This window comes from Lycorma delicatula, chromosome 4, assembly GCF_047948215.1.
Source record: "Lycorma delicatula isolate Av1 chromosome 4, ASM4794821v1, whole genome shotgun sequence".
NCBI lineage: Eukaryota > Metazoa > Arthropoda > Insecta > Hemiptera > Fulgoridae > Lycorma > Lycorma delicatula.
Window position 1 is genome coordinate 90,712,625 of NC_134458.1, and position 20,222 is coordinate 90,732,846.

Sequence of the window (20,222 nt, forward strand, 5' to 3'; positions counted from 1 at the left end):
CTGTGACATATACGAACTATGTCTGTATGTGTCACATATACGGGGCTATGTCCTCCGGCTCCAGATTTGCAATACCAGCCCGACTACGTTGTTCTATCCATTCCTCATACTTTAAGAGGGTGTGTTCAACCTAGTCCCGTTCACTACAATACATATAGTCAGGCGACTCCCTCATCCCAATTCCATACAAATACACTTCAAAATTACCGTGACCAGATAACATTTGCGTCAGCTCACCAAACCTTCTATTATACCATACTTTTAAATCGGGAATTAATCTCCCCGTCCATCCAGCCTTGACACCCAAGTTCCGTCTGTCTTGCCATACTCTTAGTGTTTCATTTCTAACTTTAGCACTGTCACCGCCTTCATACTTATGGGCACGCTCAAGAACGAAAAGTTCTATGCGGGGAGACCCGGCCGTACATATGCCGCGTCATAAGAAGCCGTCCGATATGCTGCCACCACACCTAACAAGGATCGTCGATGAATTCTCTCTACTCTGACTCGGTTCCTCTGTATACCAACTGCATCCTTCCAAACAGGCGCGGCATATAACATAATGGAAGAAATTTTACCGACATAATGACTCGACGTTTAGATGCCCGTGGTGCAACCTGTGAAGTCATCAGACGACTTAATGACGTAAGAGTCCTTTCAACCCTTTCACAGCACTCCAAAACGTGTTCGCTGAACGGTAGTGACTTGTCGATTGTCACACCAAGGTACTTCACCTTAAGGCTTTGTTGTATGCGGTGATTCCCAACCACCAACCTGATGGGGTCAACTCTACGTTTCCCTGTTAAGAAAACATACCGAAACTTATCAAGAGCAAGTTCCAGACCGTAGTCTCTCAACCACACGTGAATCAAATCAAGCGCAGCATTCCCCCTCTACAGGATTTCCTGCTCGTTCTGCCACTAATCATAAGGACTAAATCATCCGCATAAGCAATTGACTGCATCTGCTGCGCCAACCGAACACCAGATATGTCGTCAAAAACAATGTCCCAAAGGAGGGGCCCAACACTGAACTCTGTGGGACTCCCCCAAACATCTGGAAACTGAAGCACCCTTCCAAAGTCTCCGTCTTGATCCATCTCTCATTTAAATAATCGCCGACTTGCTTAATTAGGTAATTACTAATACCCTTATTTGCCAGTTCAGACATTAAAACGTCTCAAGGCACGGAACCAAACGCGTTCCGGATATCCAAGAACACGAAGATAACCTCCACGTCCGGAACACACCACTTACGTTCCACGTCCAGGGCGGCAACAGCTGTACATACGTACAACACATATAGCTGATTAACGGGGCTCCGAGTTTTTTCCTCGGGAATGAGATCTTTTTTTGACTTGTCTTCCACTTTCAAGTCACTATGTTGGATTGGATTTTCTCGGCCACCTGCAGATCATGTACATTGAAAATGATTGGGAAATGGACTTATACCACATTTAGAGCGGGCGATTTGGCGGCCAGGGTCGATGTTATTGCAGGTGTAACCGAGACTCTTCCGTTGTCCACATCTCCCCTGCGATGGCAAGCATGTAGCGAAGGTACCCATGTATGTCGGTGCATGGGAGCCCTGAAAGCTTCGGTGAGTATGTGCCTGGAGTTGGTGCAGAGATTATGCAACCACTTTCTGCCAGGAAATATGCCGAATCCACCGAAGTATCGGATCGGACCTCCAAGATTAGTAGCCCTGGAGTAGGGGTGTACCCCGGCGACTAGCCTTGCTACAGATGGGATCATATATAATACAGAACCTTGAATAACTCAACCTTGCAGAGGGTGCACGTAAACACCCTCATTTAGAAACAGCCGATTCGACAAAAGCAAAGCGTAAATGCAGTAAAGAGTCTGACAGAATTAGAAAAGATTTGTGGAAACCTTTGTTTAGCAACAATGCGCCCAGACCAAGACATCTAGTGATTACGAGAGAGAATGGAAACTTCCAGAAAGTCAGTCCATTTTAAATCGCTCCAGAAATTACAAATTGTGCTAGTGGTCCTGTCAAGGAGATTTGCAAGACTTTTAATGGTTTGTACATCAAAACTGTAAGCGATCGTCAAAGCCAAAAAGTTCAATATTTGAAGAAGATCGGTGAGTTCCCGGTGTCTATACAACCTCATAGTACGCTTAACTCATCAAAAGAAGTCGTTGTTTGCCGTGATCTTCTTTATTGCACCGAAGAAGAAATAGTGGAGGAAATGTCGAGTCAAGGAGTGATTCAATGCCGCAGGTTAACCATGAAGACAAAAAATGAGATTCTTCCTTCAGCATCGCATGTGTTGACCTTCAACAGACCTAATCTGCCTACACCTATGATTGCCTGACATATATTTTCTAGATGTACGCGCATTCATCCCGCAGCCTATGCGATCTTTTAAGTTCCAACGTTTTGGACACATTGCGGTCAGATGTGTAAGGCAAGAAATATGTGTGTGCAGAGTGGAGACTCATGAAGGCCATCCTTGTAAAGATCCTCCAGTTTGCATTAACTGCAAAGGACACCACAACTGCCATTCAACAAACTGTCCGGTGTACAAATTGGAAATAGCCGTTCAGGAAGTTAAAACGCTGCAAAAGATGAGTTACTCTGAAGCGAGGAAAATTGTTAGCAGTAGAACATCTCGACCAACAACGACTTTTTTTTTCTTTTTCCTGTTTAGCCTCTGGTAATTACCGTTCAGGTATTACTTCAGAGGAAGAATGAGGATGATATCTATGAGTGTAAATGAAATATAGTCTTGTACAGTCTCAGTTCAACCATTCCTGAGATGTGTGGTTAATTGAAATCCAACCACCAAAGAATGCCGGTATCCACGATCTATTATTCAAATCAGTATAAAAGTAACTGCCTTTACTAGGACTTGACCAACAACAACTTTGTAGAAGTAGCTACTTTGTCATCCAAAGTTAATGTGGAGCAGTTGCTTTCTACGCTTGCACCAAGTCTTGCTACTATGATAGAAAAAATCATTGACACTAAGATTGAATCTAGTCAGCGAAAAGAAACAATTAAACCCGTGAAGACTCATTCATAGATAGACATCATTGACACTAGGATCGAATCTTCTCAACAAAAAGATGAAGCAAAACCCACAATGATGACCCCACCAATCGATGTTGTGCGTAACGATAAGGAAACATCTGAAAAAGCCAAAAACATCTCTCCTTCAACCAGTCATAAGGCGAAGGAGGGTGTGAAAAAGGTGCAGAAATAGTCTGAAGTTAGTACGATGGAGGTGCAAGTAACAATAGAGAAAGCACCGAATATAAATGCTTTATTACCAGCACTATGGAACCTCCAAAAGCCCAAAGGATATCTAAGAAGAGAGCGAGTATTTCAACCGCCCCAAATACACCTTTGGAGATTGAATCAAGTTTGGATTCAGTAACAGCCATGCTGACCGCTTCATCTAATTTATCATCACCTGATGTCAGTTGCAGAACATCACTGGTATCTGAAACGGAGGAAGATGTCATGTATAAGGCTTCAGACACATTGTCATCAGAAGTAGAAACCGTAAGGATGGAAAAAAGATGTAAGAAAGGATGGCTGAAAGGAAAGCCTAAAAGGTAAACAACTGTGATATGTTTAAGAATCAAGATTATTATGGATTGTATTTTAGCATTTGTTTGAGTTTTTAATCAAGATTGAATTAACAGTCTTCAATTTCATTGGAAGTGGAACATAAATTAAGTCTTATTTTCTTCTTTTTTTTTGAAGTAGAAAGGGGCTAATGACCAAACTAGTCAATGCCCCTAAAAACTAAAAAAAAACAAAAAAAAAAAAAAAAAAAACAGTATGATTAAATGTAATTTAAACTTTCATAAAACAAATTTATTACATGGCTTGCTTTATAAATGCACAGAAATATGCTTCCATAAGACCTTTTCAGGTTTATTTTTTAGTTCCTTGATCAGTGATTATGTAGTAACTCCATCAACATCTACAGTGCTTATTAAAGAAAATGAAAAATAGTCCAAAAAATAATTTCTGGAAACATATTTCTTTATTTGAATAGAAGTTATTCTTTTAATTTTAATTTTTGCTACAAATATAACATATTTAACAGTAAAAATCACAACTATAAATTATACTGCATGCAGTTATTTAAAAATATTCGTAAATAATATTTTTTTAAATAATAATATTCAGTAAGGTTTTATTTTGAACTGATCACATGCTTCCTGAATTAGCTTTTTTAATTATAAAAATTATTTCAGAGCCAATATTTTATTTGAATGTCTCAGTTACAGAATAAACAATTGTTTTAAATTATTATTAAATATGTTTTTTTTACACATTTATTATATATAAACCATATAGTCACTAGGAAAGTTATATTAACAAGTTTTTTCATGTGTTTTTTATATCATCTCAATTATTCGCAACTAACAACTGTCCAACATTCATTGACAGATTTGTGTATTTGTGCTGCTCTGTCTAGGAGAAGGTGTTATCCTAGTTTTTTATCAATTTATTTTTAATATCTTTTGAAAATATAAGATTTGATCTCAGCCAGTCTTTAATAAAAAAATGCTATTAGATTATCTTATACTTTTCTCCTTATTATAAATAAACATCATTTTTCAGTAATTTTTATTGTGTGAGGATATATTAAATCTGTGAATATTTAACTTGAAAAAACTGTATTTCACAAGGTAGAATTATGAAATTAATAAAAAAAATGATTTATGAATTGATGAAAGTAATCGACCTCCATATAAAACAGTAGGTTAAACTCAAGTAAAATTGCCATACTCACTGAAGTGAAATTTCCATCAAATTTATTAATAATTTCTTAAATTTTTTTGAACTTAGCTAAATTAATTAATACTAGAAAAAAGGCGGCCGTATAGGCGCCGCGAAAATGCTACATGATTTATGTTTCATTACACATGATAAACGTAACTATATAACTGTAACTGAATAACGTTCATGAATTTAGAACTAACAACAACGAAAGCTTCAAAATATGGAACATTTTTAGCTGTTTCATGAGTTGTGAATTTTTTAACACAGCTCTAATATCAGTGTTTTTCTTTTTTATCCACAAAAACATAAATATAATTTTAGATAAATCGTTCAAACAAATGAATCGTTTGAGAAGTATAGATCGTTCGAACCAATGAGTCGTTAGTGTGCTGCGCGCAGTTGCCCAGCTGCCCGGCGCACCATTTGGTCTGCCCTCCACTAGCAGCTAAAATAAAAATGTGAGCACAGACGTCAAACAAACTCACATACCATCATTTTTTATAAAGTGATTAGCAATAACTGTATTGTTTTTCAAAAATAAGACAGTTTTTTTCATGCTAGTGTAGACCAACTAACCTCAATCAACGTTGGTAAGCGTGTGGTTATTTATATTTAATTCGGTTGATTTAGTGGGAATTAATCATCTAAAATTTCCATAAAGTTAAATTAATAATTAAATTTTCACAGAATTCAAATAAATAAATCTTGACTGGTAATTTATTATTTTGGAGAATCAGAGAAAGTAATGCATTCATTCTTAAAATTTATTGTAATGGGTTAACAGCAGTCCACCTTCGTAGTGTTGTTTAGATTTGAATCATTCGTCAAAAAGTGAAAAAATCTCAATATAAATATCATAATTACATTTTACTTAAATGAATAAATTAATTTTAGTGATTTGTTTGATTTAAGAAATAAAATAGATTTCATATCTGTGAAACCGAGACCAATACATGCATTTATTTAGCCCTTACTTTACTGTTTTTAATTTATTTTTAATTATTTTGCTTAAAATATCATACAAACAAAATAGAGTAAATTTGAGAGAAAAAATTATTTTCATTGATTTAAAAGATATATAATATTTGACTTTTTTTAAAAATAAAGTTGAATTTTTTATTTCAAAGTTATCATTTTCATAAAGTTTAAAATTTACTAATTTTAATAATTTTACTAACTATTTTGTAAGTTGATTTTTCAATATGTAATGCAATTTAAATTAAAGCAAAAAAAAGTTAGAAAAACTTAAGTATTTTATTATCTAATTATTTTAATTACATATATTTTCTTCAATTTCTTTTAAAACTGAAAATAAGAAAGCATTTAAAAACAGTATTTTCAAAAAAAAAATATTTAAAATCTAAATCTGTATGACCATTTTGGTTGTTAAACAATCATCGATAGATATGAGTAATTTATATGTAAAAAGAATGAGTGAAAATTATAATAAAAAAAATTAATTAACAATTAAACAAATGTTTATGTAACAATACAAAACAATTATTTTAACTATTTTAGAATAAAAATAAAAACAGCTGTTGACTAAAAAAGTAACAAATATCAATTTAGGTAAGCTTAGTTAAAGTGTAAATCTTAAAAACAATCTAACTACTGAATTTCCCAACAAATAGTAGCCATAAAAAATAAAATTTAATAAATGTTTGAATTTAATCTAAAATTACAAAATTTTTCAGATTTTTGCTGTAGCAGTGATATGAATGTTTGAAAGAAATTAATAAGTTTTAAGTGATAAACACTGTTATGTAATACTCTGAAGAAAAACCATTCCATGGTACAATATTTTTCTCTTGAGAATAGATATGAAAGTTAGAAAAGTTTAGGATTTATTAATGATAAAGATGAGAGGTCCTATTTGTTTGAGGAGTATACAACCAAACATTTCCTATAACAATGAGCAAAATAATAAGCTAACAAAAAGCAGTCAAGTAATACAAAATAACAGCTGGAAAATAATTGTTAAAATTCTTAAGAAAATAGAAAATAATATTATAAATATCAAAAACAAATGAAATAGTACTCAATAATGTGATAATGGGGGATTATTGTTAATATCAGCATAGATTTTTAGTAACTACATGATGACATTTTAAATATTTAGTAAGTATGTTTCCTAAAAAATATTTGTCTTTGATTGTCTGACAATAAATATCATATGAAAACTTTCTTCTCTCAACATATGCTGTAATAATGCACAAAATTTAATTCAAATTTTGTTGAGTTTTATACTTCGGCTTAAATAACAGAGCAGTACCTGAAATACATTTTACACAAGTAGTAAATTTGTGGATTAATTTACGATGATGATATGAATTTTGCTATGTTTCAAAAGTAAAAATTGTTTCAGTATCTTTTCTATTTTGATAATTGTTTAACTAATTGTTTTTTACTTATTTTTCAGACAAATCGATGGACTTGCACCGACATTCTCGAAAAAACCAGCAATCAGACAAGAAGATGATGGAAAACGACTTTTATTTGAATGTAGAATACAAGCAGATCCACAACCGTCAGTGATATGGTCTCATGGTGGCACAGTTGTTAAGGATGACAGTAGGCACAAAGTATGTAATGGTTTTCACTTTATTTTATTTGTAATCTGCAGTTCAATTTTTCCCTTCTGTTACCGGTTTCAGGTTTCAGCAAATCTGCTCCATCCTGAAGTGTCCAATAATTGCATGAATCATTATAAACTGTACATTTTTTTTTTTAAGTCAGATACAAATCTTCATTAATTCCTTAATGAAAAAAGTTGTTTTAAATATAATAAATTATTGAAAATTGAAAAAATAACTTGCAATCACAAGGGATGGCAGTGTAGGTTTGTTGGGATTAAATAAGGAAATTAGGTGAACCATTGCTGTATAACATTGGAGAACTCACCATGCTAGCTAAATTAATTACACTTTATTTTGAAAGTTTTGAAAATTTGTTTATTTCATTTCTTGATTACAGATTTAACAATGACATGCGTGTTAACATTAGTTTATTTGATATATTTAATCTGTGATTTAATATTTAAAGATTTTTATATTTAATGTGATTAATGATTCATGAAGGCAGAAACTGGTAGCGTAAAAGAAAAATAGTATTTGAGATTACATATAACAAAGTAATAATAATTTTTATTACTTTAATAATATCTTTTACTTTTCATTAAATGAAAATGTATTTGTATTAAATGAATTAGGGTCCTGGGTAAGATGGTAAAATATTCTGATGATTGGAACATCCTTTCTGTGTGTAGAACAAAATTTTCAGATACATTTGTATAGTTTATTTATTCAGATCAACTTATTAATGATTAGGTTGTTTTTTATTACCTGTATAATAGTGGGCTATGCACATTATTTTATTTTCATTTTTTATAAATGTACGTCTTTATGTTGCATTATAAGTAGTAATTTCATTTTTACTAGTTTTATATCACTTTTCTGATGTGCTATATTGCAGATTAAATAATTATTTCAACTTTTATACATTGAACATGTCCATTGCTAAATTTATTTCTAAAATTGACTTAAAATTTAGCTTTGATATTTGTTATTTCTTAATTTTTATAAATATATTCTCAAATCAGTTACAAAAAAATTTTGTAAATGGTGATGTAATGTAATATGAAATATTTCATCTTAAGTTTTATCCAGTCAATTGATGTTGATGTCAGCATGGACATAGCTTGTCAGCATGGCATCGTTTACACTCACAGAACTGAAATTAGGGAAGAAAGGAATTAAGTGTAAGGTAAAGGGATGGATGGTGAGAATAAACAATTTACTCTCATAGAAATCATAGTATAATACAAGACCTCATCCAGAGAAAAACTTAATTAGACATCTTTTCTGCAGACAATCCCTTGGGAGATCAGGATATTACATAACACAGAATATAAGCAAAACTTACTGAGCAGTGATTTTGTATTGACTTGCTTATAGTCTCAAAAAAAAGAAGGGTTAAGCTACCTTAGCCCATCCCTGGAAATGTATACTAGCCAAACTAAAGATAGTTTTGGCAGTACCCTCAGTGAAGATATTATGGTGATTGCGCAGTTATGATAAATTGATGAAGTTGGCTGATTGAAAAAATTTAGGTCCTTGAGGTACAGATAATTAATTCATTCAGATAGGTCATTGAAGGACAGATATATACTACTGAAGGAGTAATATCCCACTATATGTTTACAGCTTGTAGTGAGATCTAATAAAAAAGATAAATGGTGTCATTGTCTTTCTAACTTTAACATTTTAAACATTTTTATTGTGGACAAGGTGCTATTTTTAAAAAAAGTTAAGTTTGTTAAAACTGGTTTAGGTAATCTGATGCAGAATTTAGGAGTAGAAATGAAGGTATTATTTGGTTCTATAATTTGTTATCACATTACCTGAAATTGTAAAATTAATTTTTTAAACTGATTTAATTATTTATTTCCAGTTGGCAGTCGACAAAGACGGACATTCTTATTTTGCTACTTTGGAAATTCGAAATGTAACTGTTGAGGATGCAGGAAAATATAAAGTTACTGCCAAAAATGAACTTGGTGAAAGCAATGCAACAATTAGCTTAAACTTTGACAGTAAGTGAAGTACTACAGTGATATTTATATAAGCTTAATTATGCTTTTTATAACAAAAACAAAGAACAAAAATAATAATTTTGATGAAAATTATTCTATTCATTTTATTTTACAGTTTGATTTTGTTTTTAACAAAATTAACAGGATTTTTTTTTGTTTTAATTTTATTTCTGATTTTATAGCCAGGGCTATAAATTACATATCAGTATAATAATTTTAATAATAATACATTATTTATATTTTAAATAGCTGGTATAACATATAACTAAAAATTGCTGAGAAATTATTGCACGAAATATTTATACTGAAAATTACACACATTTTAAAATTCTTCAAGGTACTATCTCTGCCATATTATTTATATCATTTTAGTATTATTGATCATTACTTTTTCTTTTTTATTACTAATTAGCTAGTAAATTTCATCGATTAACTGAATTACTGCTTTAACATTTTAATAAAATCATTTGTCACTTTCTTTAATACAAATATTTACCCTACTACAGCTGATTAATGAGAAGCAGATTAATTACTAACATCAGAAAAAGTTTTTTTTTTTCTTTAAAAATACAATTTTTTAATAATTATAAAATAATATCAGTTTTTATTTATGTATTATTTTTTCTGTCAGTTATCTTTTTTAATTTCTTCGTTTTGCTGTACTGTACTTAAATTGTGTTATAATAAACATATTATGAGAGATTTTTTTATAATACTACAAATTTTACTACATGATCAAATTTATGTAATTTCCTGTAAAATAAAGTAGATTTCTTAAAATTTCCATTTTGGTAGTATAAAAGGTACACCTTATAATAAATTAAATAATTACATTTTACATTCTAAAACTTGACTCAAATGGTCGCTCAAATGGTCTGAAAAAGTAACAACTTAGCTGTGTGACTATTTAAAAGAAGGTTAATCAGTAATCAAATGAACTGTTAATTAATACCTTTATTGCAGTATATTAAATATGGGTTTGAATACTAACCCCCATTCAGTAATATCCAATAACTGTGAATCCACCTTCCTGGCCTTTTTTCTTTCATTTTATATACTTACAGTACTTGTATTTTGGGTTTTTGTCACTTGTAAATAGATTTTATTATTATTTTATCAGTAGTACATTAAGTAATGATACATTTAAAAAAAATTCATTAATACAATTATTGACACTGTTTTTTAATAAGCTAAATTTATCAAATTATTACTACTGTTTATTTTTTTACCATTATATTTTATATTGAGAATTGTCATTATTATTAATTAAAAATTATCTTCTAAAAAGTTGTTTTAATTGCAGTTCAAGAAAATTTTTTTTACAAAATAGGATTTTTTTATCAAAGCATTAGTATTGTAATATAAACTAAGCCTACACTTAACAGAATTATTATTTTTCTACTAAGCTGTTGGTCACTGATATAAAAAAATTTGTTCACAGGAAGTGCCTGAGGCAGGCTTCATTGTTCTCCTACACAAAATACCTAAACTAGCAATTAGTTTAGGATGCATGCATGGATTATATTTTGTATATTATTTATTCACACTTAACAGAAAAAGTATAAGCTTAATAACAGAATAATAACTTGTTTTTTTATCCTGATTAAACTGTGGTACATAACGTGCATCTAAGAAAAATAATTTATTTAAAAATTACATTTTATAAATAAATAATTAATTTTATAATGAAAGTAGATCATCTGTTTAATGATAGCACTTAATTTTATTAAATTCTGCAACTCTAATGGTTGTAGGCAATGTGACATGTTTAACAGCATATCTGTTCTCATGAATAAATGACATCCCATGTCAAGCTTGTTTAAAAACTGATAAGTGAAGTGTTTTATGTTGCCTTCTTCTCTTGATTGAATGTACATCATGCCAAACCCAAAAATACATGGGCAATAGTCAGCCCTACAAGTGATGTTTTCATTCTGTTTACTACTGGAACTAGTTAATGAATAATATTATTCTCAGACAGCGTAACTTTTGACTGTTACCTCTTGTTTCTAAGGCATTTTATGTGTGTCACAGCTGTAAGAAAACTGGGACATATAGTACAGAATGGTAAATTAACTTACTCCTCTATGTTGTAAAACAATGCATTATATCGAATTAAATATAAAAATATTTTTTTCTTATAAATTACAAAATGTATTTAAATTTTTAAATTAAAGTTAAAAAGTTTAGTCACAAAAAATGAAATATTTTTTAAAATTACCAGAATTATTGTTTTTTGTTTATTGAAAACATCAAACACAGACTACAATCTATTCTGATTAACTATTATTTTAAATTTAATATTTTTGGATTGGTTTAATGTTAAAAAACTACAGAAAATTTCAAAACAGTTCTACAAAATTACTTTAAAAATTATAACTGTATCAATTATTCAATATAAATATGTGTGACAGCATTGAAATGCTGGACATACATTTTGAGCGGTCACTGGAGAGGGAATGAAAGATAATCTTTTGATAAGAAAAAATAATTTTCAAAAAATGTATATCTAAAATAACTTTCTGAACCAATATAAAAAAAAATCTTTGCTTTTTTCACTTTATAACTATACTGCTCATTATGTATTTTTCAACTGTAGTCTTTTATTTTGCTCCCAATGATAAAATTCATTTATTCTCTTCCGCAATACTTATGCCCGTTGCATGAATAATTTCAATATTCTTCTTTATTGTAATATAAATATTTTCAGAGTAACTTTACTTTTCCTGTTCCTTCTTTGTTTTTGTTATTATTTTTACCCCATCAAATCTATGCGCACTTATATTTTCTTCCTGTATTTAATTCATGGGATAATCTCTTCTCGTTCTTTTATTAGTGATCTGCTATTATATTGATGTATTACAATGTAATCAAAGGTCAGAAGCCTAACTATAGAAAAAAAATGAACAAACTAATTAAAAATTGGCTTAATAAAACTCTCAAGTTAAGAAATATTGAGAATTATGAGTAAATGAATAGGTGATCTCTTTAAATTTATGCACCACTGGCATAATCATATAGGTTATCATCTGGGAGAGTATCCAGTCGGGTAAAATTAGTGAAATCCCTCTTGCTTAAGCTGAAATACCTTGAGAAAAAAGTATAAAATGCAAATATCATAATCAGTGCTTTTAGATGACTATATTATGTTAATGCAGATAACATACTGTATAAAATTTTATACTAAATAATTTATTTTTGCATCTGTGAAAATAATACAGATATGTGAATTATGATATAATTTTCTTTATTCACTACATAAAAAATTATAATAATATGAATCAGATTTTTAATTATATTTTGGAATATTATATTACCAGTTCTAAATAAATTTGTCACAGATTTTGACCGCTTATATTAATTATTCTTAATTATAATATTGTGATTTAAATTTCATTGAATCCGATGTGGGTTGTTGATTGTATAGTTATGTAAAAATATCACATAAGTTTGTTCAAATTAATGGTGGTATTTTATTACAGTTAAGAATAATTTTATATTCTCTTACTTCTACTATAAACAAATTTTATCCAGTTTTATGTATGAATCTTCTTTTTTTTTTAATAATAAAATGGTAGAATATATCCATGGATAAGGGGCTAATAATATGTTGTCATGCTATTTTTCAAAAATTTTTGTTAATCTACAAATTATATTTACCTCTTAACTGACCTTCATAGTGGAATGATAATATTTCAGCTTTCACCTGGAAGGTCCAGGTTAGAATCCTATCAGTTTTGGTATTTTCATATGCTAAAACATTTTCACACTATATTTGTACTTCATTGCAATAACTTTGAGCTTATGCAATGAATTAATCATAGAAAAATTAAAGATTTATCACTATAGTTTAAACAGAAAATGTGTCTATTCATTTTAGAGTAGCGATTAGTTTAGATTTGTATGTTATCTTTAAGTGTTATAATTAACACTTAAAGATAACCTTTACTAATGTAAAGGTATAAGTATAAGTACTATGGAGGAACCATATAATAAAGTTAAATATATACAAGAAACTGGAATAGTCTTGTTTATGTATTTTATCATTTGTGTATGGCTGGTCGGACAAAAGGGATTTTCCTGTACACAACTGTTTCCCCTTTACGCTATAAATTTGTAAGCAAGCAGTTGCTTCATTTTGGTTATACTAAGACACATATCAAGAATGCAACTTGTATGATGAGCAAAGAAGCCGTTGGTGTAAAGTGTTAAAATTATAATTTATATGTATTTCTTTGAAAATTATGTAAAAATTAACTGGTTTTATAAGGATTACTTTCACTGTACATTTTCCTCCTATTTCTTATAGGAGGGAACCCCCCCCCCCCCCCCGCCAATCATTAAAACTCCCTTCCTCCTAATGCATGACAGTTTTTAGACAGCCCCAAACACCACTTATGGAGTTTTTAAAAACTTGCATAAACACCTTCTTCTATTAAAAATTTCTCATTGATCAGCAAGTAGGAATATTTTTAAAAGTGAAAATTCATTAAATATTATAATTTATCCTCTCCAACTAACTTTAAATTGTGCACGAGTTTATTTTGTAGTTTTTTTTTCTAAAAAATTATTATCTTTTATTTTTTATTATATAACTATAAAATGTGAGCTATAAAAATGAAATTGAAATGTACTTTTATTATTCTAGTTAGTTTATGATTGTTATGTTTCTTTTTCAGATTTGTTGTGTGTCAGTAATTAGTTAATTTTTTCCTTTTAAGAAATAATAAAAAGTAAATATAATCGATTCTATGTTTTCAAGAGGCATTTGCTATTATTTTATAAGCAGTTATTGATTATATTTTAATATATACACTATTATTACATTGATACATATTTTATTATATTATTTGATTTTGTTTAATGTTTTACTTTAATTTATGGAGTGTTTAGTTGTTAACAGGAAATTTTCCGATGAATTTGAATTATAATTTCAGCAGATATTATTACTGTTTTATTGTGCTTTTTTGTATTGTATGAGGAAAATCATTTCAATTTTTATGGATGAATGTTGTTTTGTTTGTTAAAAATTTATTTGTGTAAATTTGCTTGAGTGATTGTTTCTATGTGTGTATATTTTTGTGCATTTGTATATATGTTGTAAAGAAATTTTTCGGAGGGTGTTTGATTTTAGTTTGTCTATTGTGAAAAGTTAAGTGTCCGATATTCTTAATTCTCTCTACTTTTAAGTAAGATTTTATTCTTCTTAATGACTGTGCTATAATTGTTAATTATTGATAGGTTTATCATAAAAATTCTGTTTTAAATTTTGATAAATGTAGATAATTTTTTTTTTAGAAGTGATGTATTGTACCTTTTATATATTCTCATAATTTGATGTAATAATAATCTGTTTTTTGTTTTTTTATTATCAAATTCTAGTATAGGTCTTAATAGTTTGAATAAACAAATATGTTTTGAGTATTTTTTTAAGGCTAACTTGTCAGTTAATTTGAAAATATCAAATATGATCAAGTAGATCTAATTGTAGTATTCTAATCTAAGAGAAGTTTTGATATTAGTTATGGATTTTCCTTCCTTGTTATTTACAGATTTCCTGTAACATGTACAGAATATGTTGTTTTTTTTTTTTTTAGACTATTGTTTGGCTTTTTTCTCTTTTGTTTGTTTTTATGTTATTTTTATAACATTTTTCTCAATACACAAAATTTTCTGACTGGTTTCCTCTCTCAAAAAAATTTGTTTACTGCTCATGACATTTTTTTATATAATGATTTTTAAAAAAGTTTGTTCGATCTGCCCCTATCACCATATAATTGTCTTTTGCAGTCTTTTGTTAACTTCTATTGTTGGATTAGCATTATTATTAACTTCACAAATTTGTGTGAATGAGATTTCTTGTAAATAAATGGTCATGTAATGAATATTTATAAGCAAGTGTTAATTTTTTATGGTAACTGAAAAGTTCTCCATCATCATCGCATTAGATAATTACATATAATTGTTGTTTTCTGTGTGATATTATCTGTAAATTCTAAACTAATGTTTTAGAGTCGATTAGGGAAAAACGTATGAAAATTTCTGTAAAGCAGTGTATGAAAATCAACCACCTATTTAATTGTACCACTGACTCTAACTAAAAGATAAGCCATCAGGTTCTTATTTCAATATTGCATATTGAAATCGTTTTCCTTGCTGAAAAATTGGCCATGTTACCATTATTTTTGTCTTATAACTTCCCTTAAATTGGCTTCTCACTCTTGAATTATTCAGTTCAGTTTTATGACAATAAAGGTTGATCTCTAAATTCTGATCATTTACTGTATATTCTGTCAATCTTGTATTGCCTTTACACACATTATTGATTAGGAGTAGTCTTTGATGCCTCCTCTGAAGAATTTCTGCTGTGATAATTAATCACCCATGCACTTAAACAAAATTTCAGTCTTCTGTAGGAGATGGTTGTTAATGTTAAATGACTTTATATGGAAATAAATTTCTGTAATGCTGTAATTTCTCCATATTATTAACTGAGAAGAGTACGCGTAATGTATAAATTACATTATAACAGTGTATTCTGAGAGACACCATTGGAAATTTTGCCAATTATATCTTAAGGTTATTAATTAGTGAAATGGTTTATTAAAGTATCCTTGATTTGCTTTTATGTAAATGAATGTTATTGTACTTTGTTACTGTAAATTATTATTATTATTATTTTTTTAATTTTTATTGGAGGACAATACATTTTCCTTTTACTATGACAAATTTCTCTGCTTTTCATCTAATCATGATTCTTTGTAACATCTATACCTTAATTCTAATTAAAATATCCATTTATTTATCATTCACCATCATTTTATTATTTATTTTTAAAGACTTTCTATTTTCTCATGTTAGATTATTTTAATGATGAAATTCCTATCTCTGTACAGTGTTATAAATTTTATTTAAATGGGATGCTTGTTCTGAAGAACTTGTGCAAGGTTTGTTGGGATTTTTTAAAATATTTTTCTCATTCTAATGTTATGATTAAGTATCTATTTGCATGTATTCATTCCTATTATTAAGTATGGACTCAAGTTATAAGTTAGTACTTTACAACTTTTGATGTTATAATATTATAATGACATTTAATCATAAATTAGAATATAACTAGCTATTTCTCTTTTAACCGGTTGTGCTTATCTTGAATAACTATAAAGGTATATGTCTTTTGCCCTATAAACATCTCTACTTGTTTGTTTATGTGTCAAAATAGCATCAACTTATTAGTAATATGTGTATTGATGTGCATGCATTTCACTATGTTTTATTCCTATGAAATACGTTTATTATCTTCATTATTTCTTTCTTTCTTAGTAGGTTATTCCATTGATCTATTTTCAATTGAGAGGTTAGAAACAGATATCAATAAAAAAAATAAGACAGCAGTCGACATACTTGGCATTTCCTTCGTTCTTGGTGCTACTTTTATGTTTTTTTTGCTTTACAAAATTGTTAATTGTTTTTCTATAATTTTTATTATACGTTCTGTGCTATAGTAATAATAATAATCTTATATTTTTTCGCTAATGATCAGAATAAAATTAAAATTATTTAAATTATTAAATAGAATTAAAATTATTGCTCCCAAGATATTTTTTAAAGATTTATTTTAGAAAATTTTTTAAAGCCTTTTTTTTATCCTTTAATAATAACAGTTATATCAGGAACAACTATTTACTATTATATTGAACAACAAGTTGCATATTTTACTTCTGTCAACTCTGAAGTACCCAAATATTAAATTTATTGTTTACTATCCAATTAAATTTTGGAGAATATCTGCTTATCAAATTACTATTTTTTCTATTTGTTTCATTTCTACCAATTATTAAACCTCTGATATTACATTGTTAAAATCAAATATTTTGGAAGTTTTTTCTATATTTCTTAAATAAAAAATGAAGGAGAGAAACCATCATTTATTTGTTTGTATTTTTGTAATTTTAGTTTTTCATTTAAATTTCCAAATACTATTAGCCATTCTACTATAATTTAATCTTCCCCAAATTTACATAAGTCCTAGATATGCATTTTAATGTTTTTTATTTTTAATTTTCTACTGTTTACCCTTTGTCAGATTCAAGTATGACCCGACACCTGGAAAATGTAAACTGTACATTAAACATTTAGCATTTGCACAATGATTAATTACATTTAAATTTTGTCACTAATTAAATTATGTTTTCATGAAGTTTTATTTTTTTAATTATGGTACATTTTAACACTCACATTGTTAAATTCGACATCCATTGGTGCTAGTGTAAGTAATATAAAAAAAAAATTATATAAAAATTATATATCACCAAAATAATCTGAATGTCAAACTTCAACGTACAAATAAATATTTTTGTATGTAATATTAATTATTATGATTCTTATTTTTGTGAATTTTATTCCTAAATAATCTTGAATTATAATGCCCTCTCAGGTATTCATTATTTAAACACCTTTCAGTGGAATTTTATTATTCTTAGTTCTTGAAATTGGTAGAAACAACCCATTAATTAAGTTTGTATTGTGATTAAAGATGGATCCACTGGAAAATGTTTAAACAGTTATCTTAAGGGTTTAAACAGTTTAATAGATAAGTAACGACCCAAGGTAGTAGAAATTTGTCTTGATATATTGTATAATATATTAAAAAATAAGTTTCATGATGGGCTGTAGAAATTTATTTATTAATGAATTAAAAATTATAACACAGTGAACACTTATGATTAATTAAGTGGGTTTCTAATTATACTTTATTAAACAAATTTTAATAGTTAAAATTTATTTATGGCGGTATACTACATACACTAATACTTATTTCTTAGTATGTAGTTATGAAACTGAAATGAATTTTGGCAATATGCAATATCAGGCACAAGTTAAAAATTTAACAGTATTAAGGATTTTAAAAGAGAATTATTATTATTTGTATTAAATCTACATTTTGTATTAATTTGTATTTAAATATATAATATTAAATTTTCACTTTGAATGTACGGTATTATATTTATCTACCACTGTGTATATAATTTACTTATTTGTTTGTCTACTTCTAACTTTTTCTCTGGAAGTAGTGTTCGCTTTATGCTTTGCGCTTTGTTTAAATTTGTAGCTTATTAAAAAAACTTGATGGCTTTTTTTTGGCAATGCAGTGATTTAAATTGAAGCTTTTGTTTTGAATTTATGAATTTTTTTTACCTGTTAATTTTTTTTATGATTAATTAATTTTATTCTTATTTACTTTCACAATTGGCTTTAAAAGTCTTGTCATTAATTCATACTTGGAGGTGTGAAGTTAAATTATGTAGCGTTTAATAATTTATTATTTCCTTTCTATGTGCAGTTAGTACATTTGTAGAAGTCATTACTGATTATTGCCATATATTTATGAAGTTCAGTTTTTCTTTTTATATTTTAAAGAATAACCAATTTTCCAAACTTATAAAAATAATTTATGTAAAGTATTTTTAAAATATTGAATATAAATGGATTATTTCCCATAAGCGGTTTATTTAGTTTTACGTGTTTGTATTTATTTGTCATTTGTATAATCTTCTTATCTGTAGATGTGTCAGGCATAATAAATTTATTTCAATTGACTTCTATATAGATATTGTTCATTAAAGTTTGCCTTCAGTGGATGACTATTTGATATTGCCATGTAATATTTTATAGCCAACTAACGATTTTACAATCTATCACTGTTCATAGAAAAAAATGTATACCTACTGTACATATATTACAAATATGTAATGTATATATGTATATTACATATATATGATATATGCAATATACAAATGCATATGTACATATTTTTAAAAAAGTAGATACCTATATAGTTAGTGATATATCATTGATATGGGCTTTGTTGTAAAGTTTACATTATATACTTAGAACTGTACACCTAACTTAACTTAAACTACATGCCTAACTTAAAATATTAATGTAACTAAAATTAATTTTGTTAAAATATTGCTTTGAAGTAATCTTCTAAAAAATATAATTTAAAGTTGTTCAGTGGATTTTTTGTTTACATATGTAAAGAATTATATATACTTTGAATAATGTTTAAAGATATAATTATTTTCACGTTAGCCAATGTTGTAAAATTTTTATGAACATTTTTTTTATTCCTTTCCCACTAAAAGTATTTTTAGTTATGTTGTGTATTTTTATTCATTAGAGTAATATTTCATCCTTAAAATGAGATTATTTTGTAAATATATTGCAGTAAAACTCTGTTAATCTGGAGCTGTTAATCTTGTATTTGTTGAGACTTCATAAAATTTATTTATAATTTTGTATTGAATTTAAGAATATACTTATTATTTTTTATTGTTAAGTTTTTGTTAAAATTATTTTATTTTTCAAACATACCTCTTGTGACTTTTTATTTCAGTAATTTTTCTGTTTATACTATGTTCAATGTGACCGTAAGAGTTTGGAAAGCTTGAAAAATGTTTTTGATTTCATTTTATTAGCTGAGGGAAACATTTTTGTATAAATAACAAGTAGTTTTAATTCATTAGAAGCTGAAATTAAATAGAAAAATAGTTTTTACCTGTAGACAAATCAAGAATATTTATAGCCATTCTATTGAATTTACAGATTTTAAAAACATGAATTTATAGACTGTATGTTCTGCCAAAATTTAAACAGTACTTAACATTAATAATTCTGTGAACAGTAGACCTTGCTAATTTTGTTTGGAATTTTTACAAAATTGACCTCCACACTGAAATTGAATTAAATTTAAATAAAAATTTAGTAAGAAATTACACTGTTTTTTCTTTGTTTGAAAAAAATATATATGAAAAACACCTCTTGAAACTTTTTTAATAAAATATTGTTATGATTACCTTTT

The 20,222-nt window shown here is 28.1% G+C and overlaps 1 protein-coding gene across 50 annotated transcripts in view; it reads left to right on the top strand.

The window, feature by feature from the left end:
• Positions 1-20,222, top strand: part of bt (projectin protein bent) — a 432,362-nt gene that overhangs the window by 71,247 nt on the left and 340,893 nt on the right. For all 50 annotated transcript variants that reach the window (XM_075363582.1, XM_075363597.1, XM_075363590.1 and 47 more), the window contains exons 4-5: positions 7,187-7,349; positions 9,217-9,358. In XM_075363582.1, the coding sequence (XP_075219697.1) occupies positions 7,187-7,349; positions 9,217-9,358 (305 nt within the window). The remainder of the gene's footprint in view (positions 1-7,186; positions 7,350-9,216; positions 9,359-20,222) is intronic.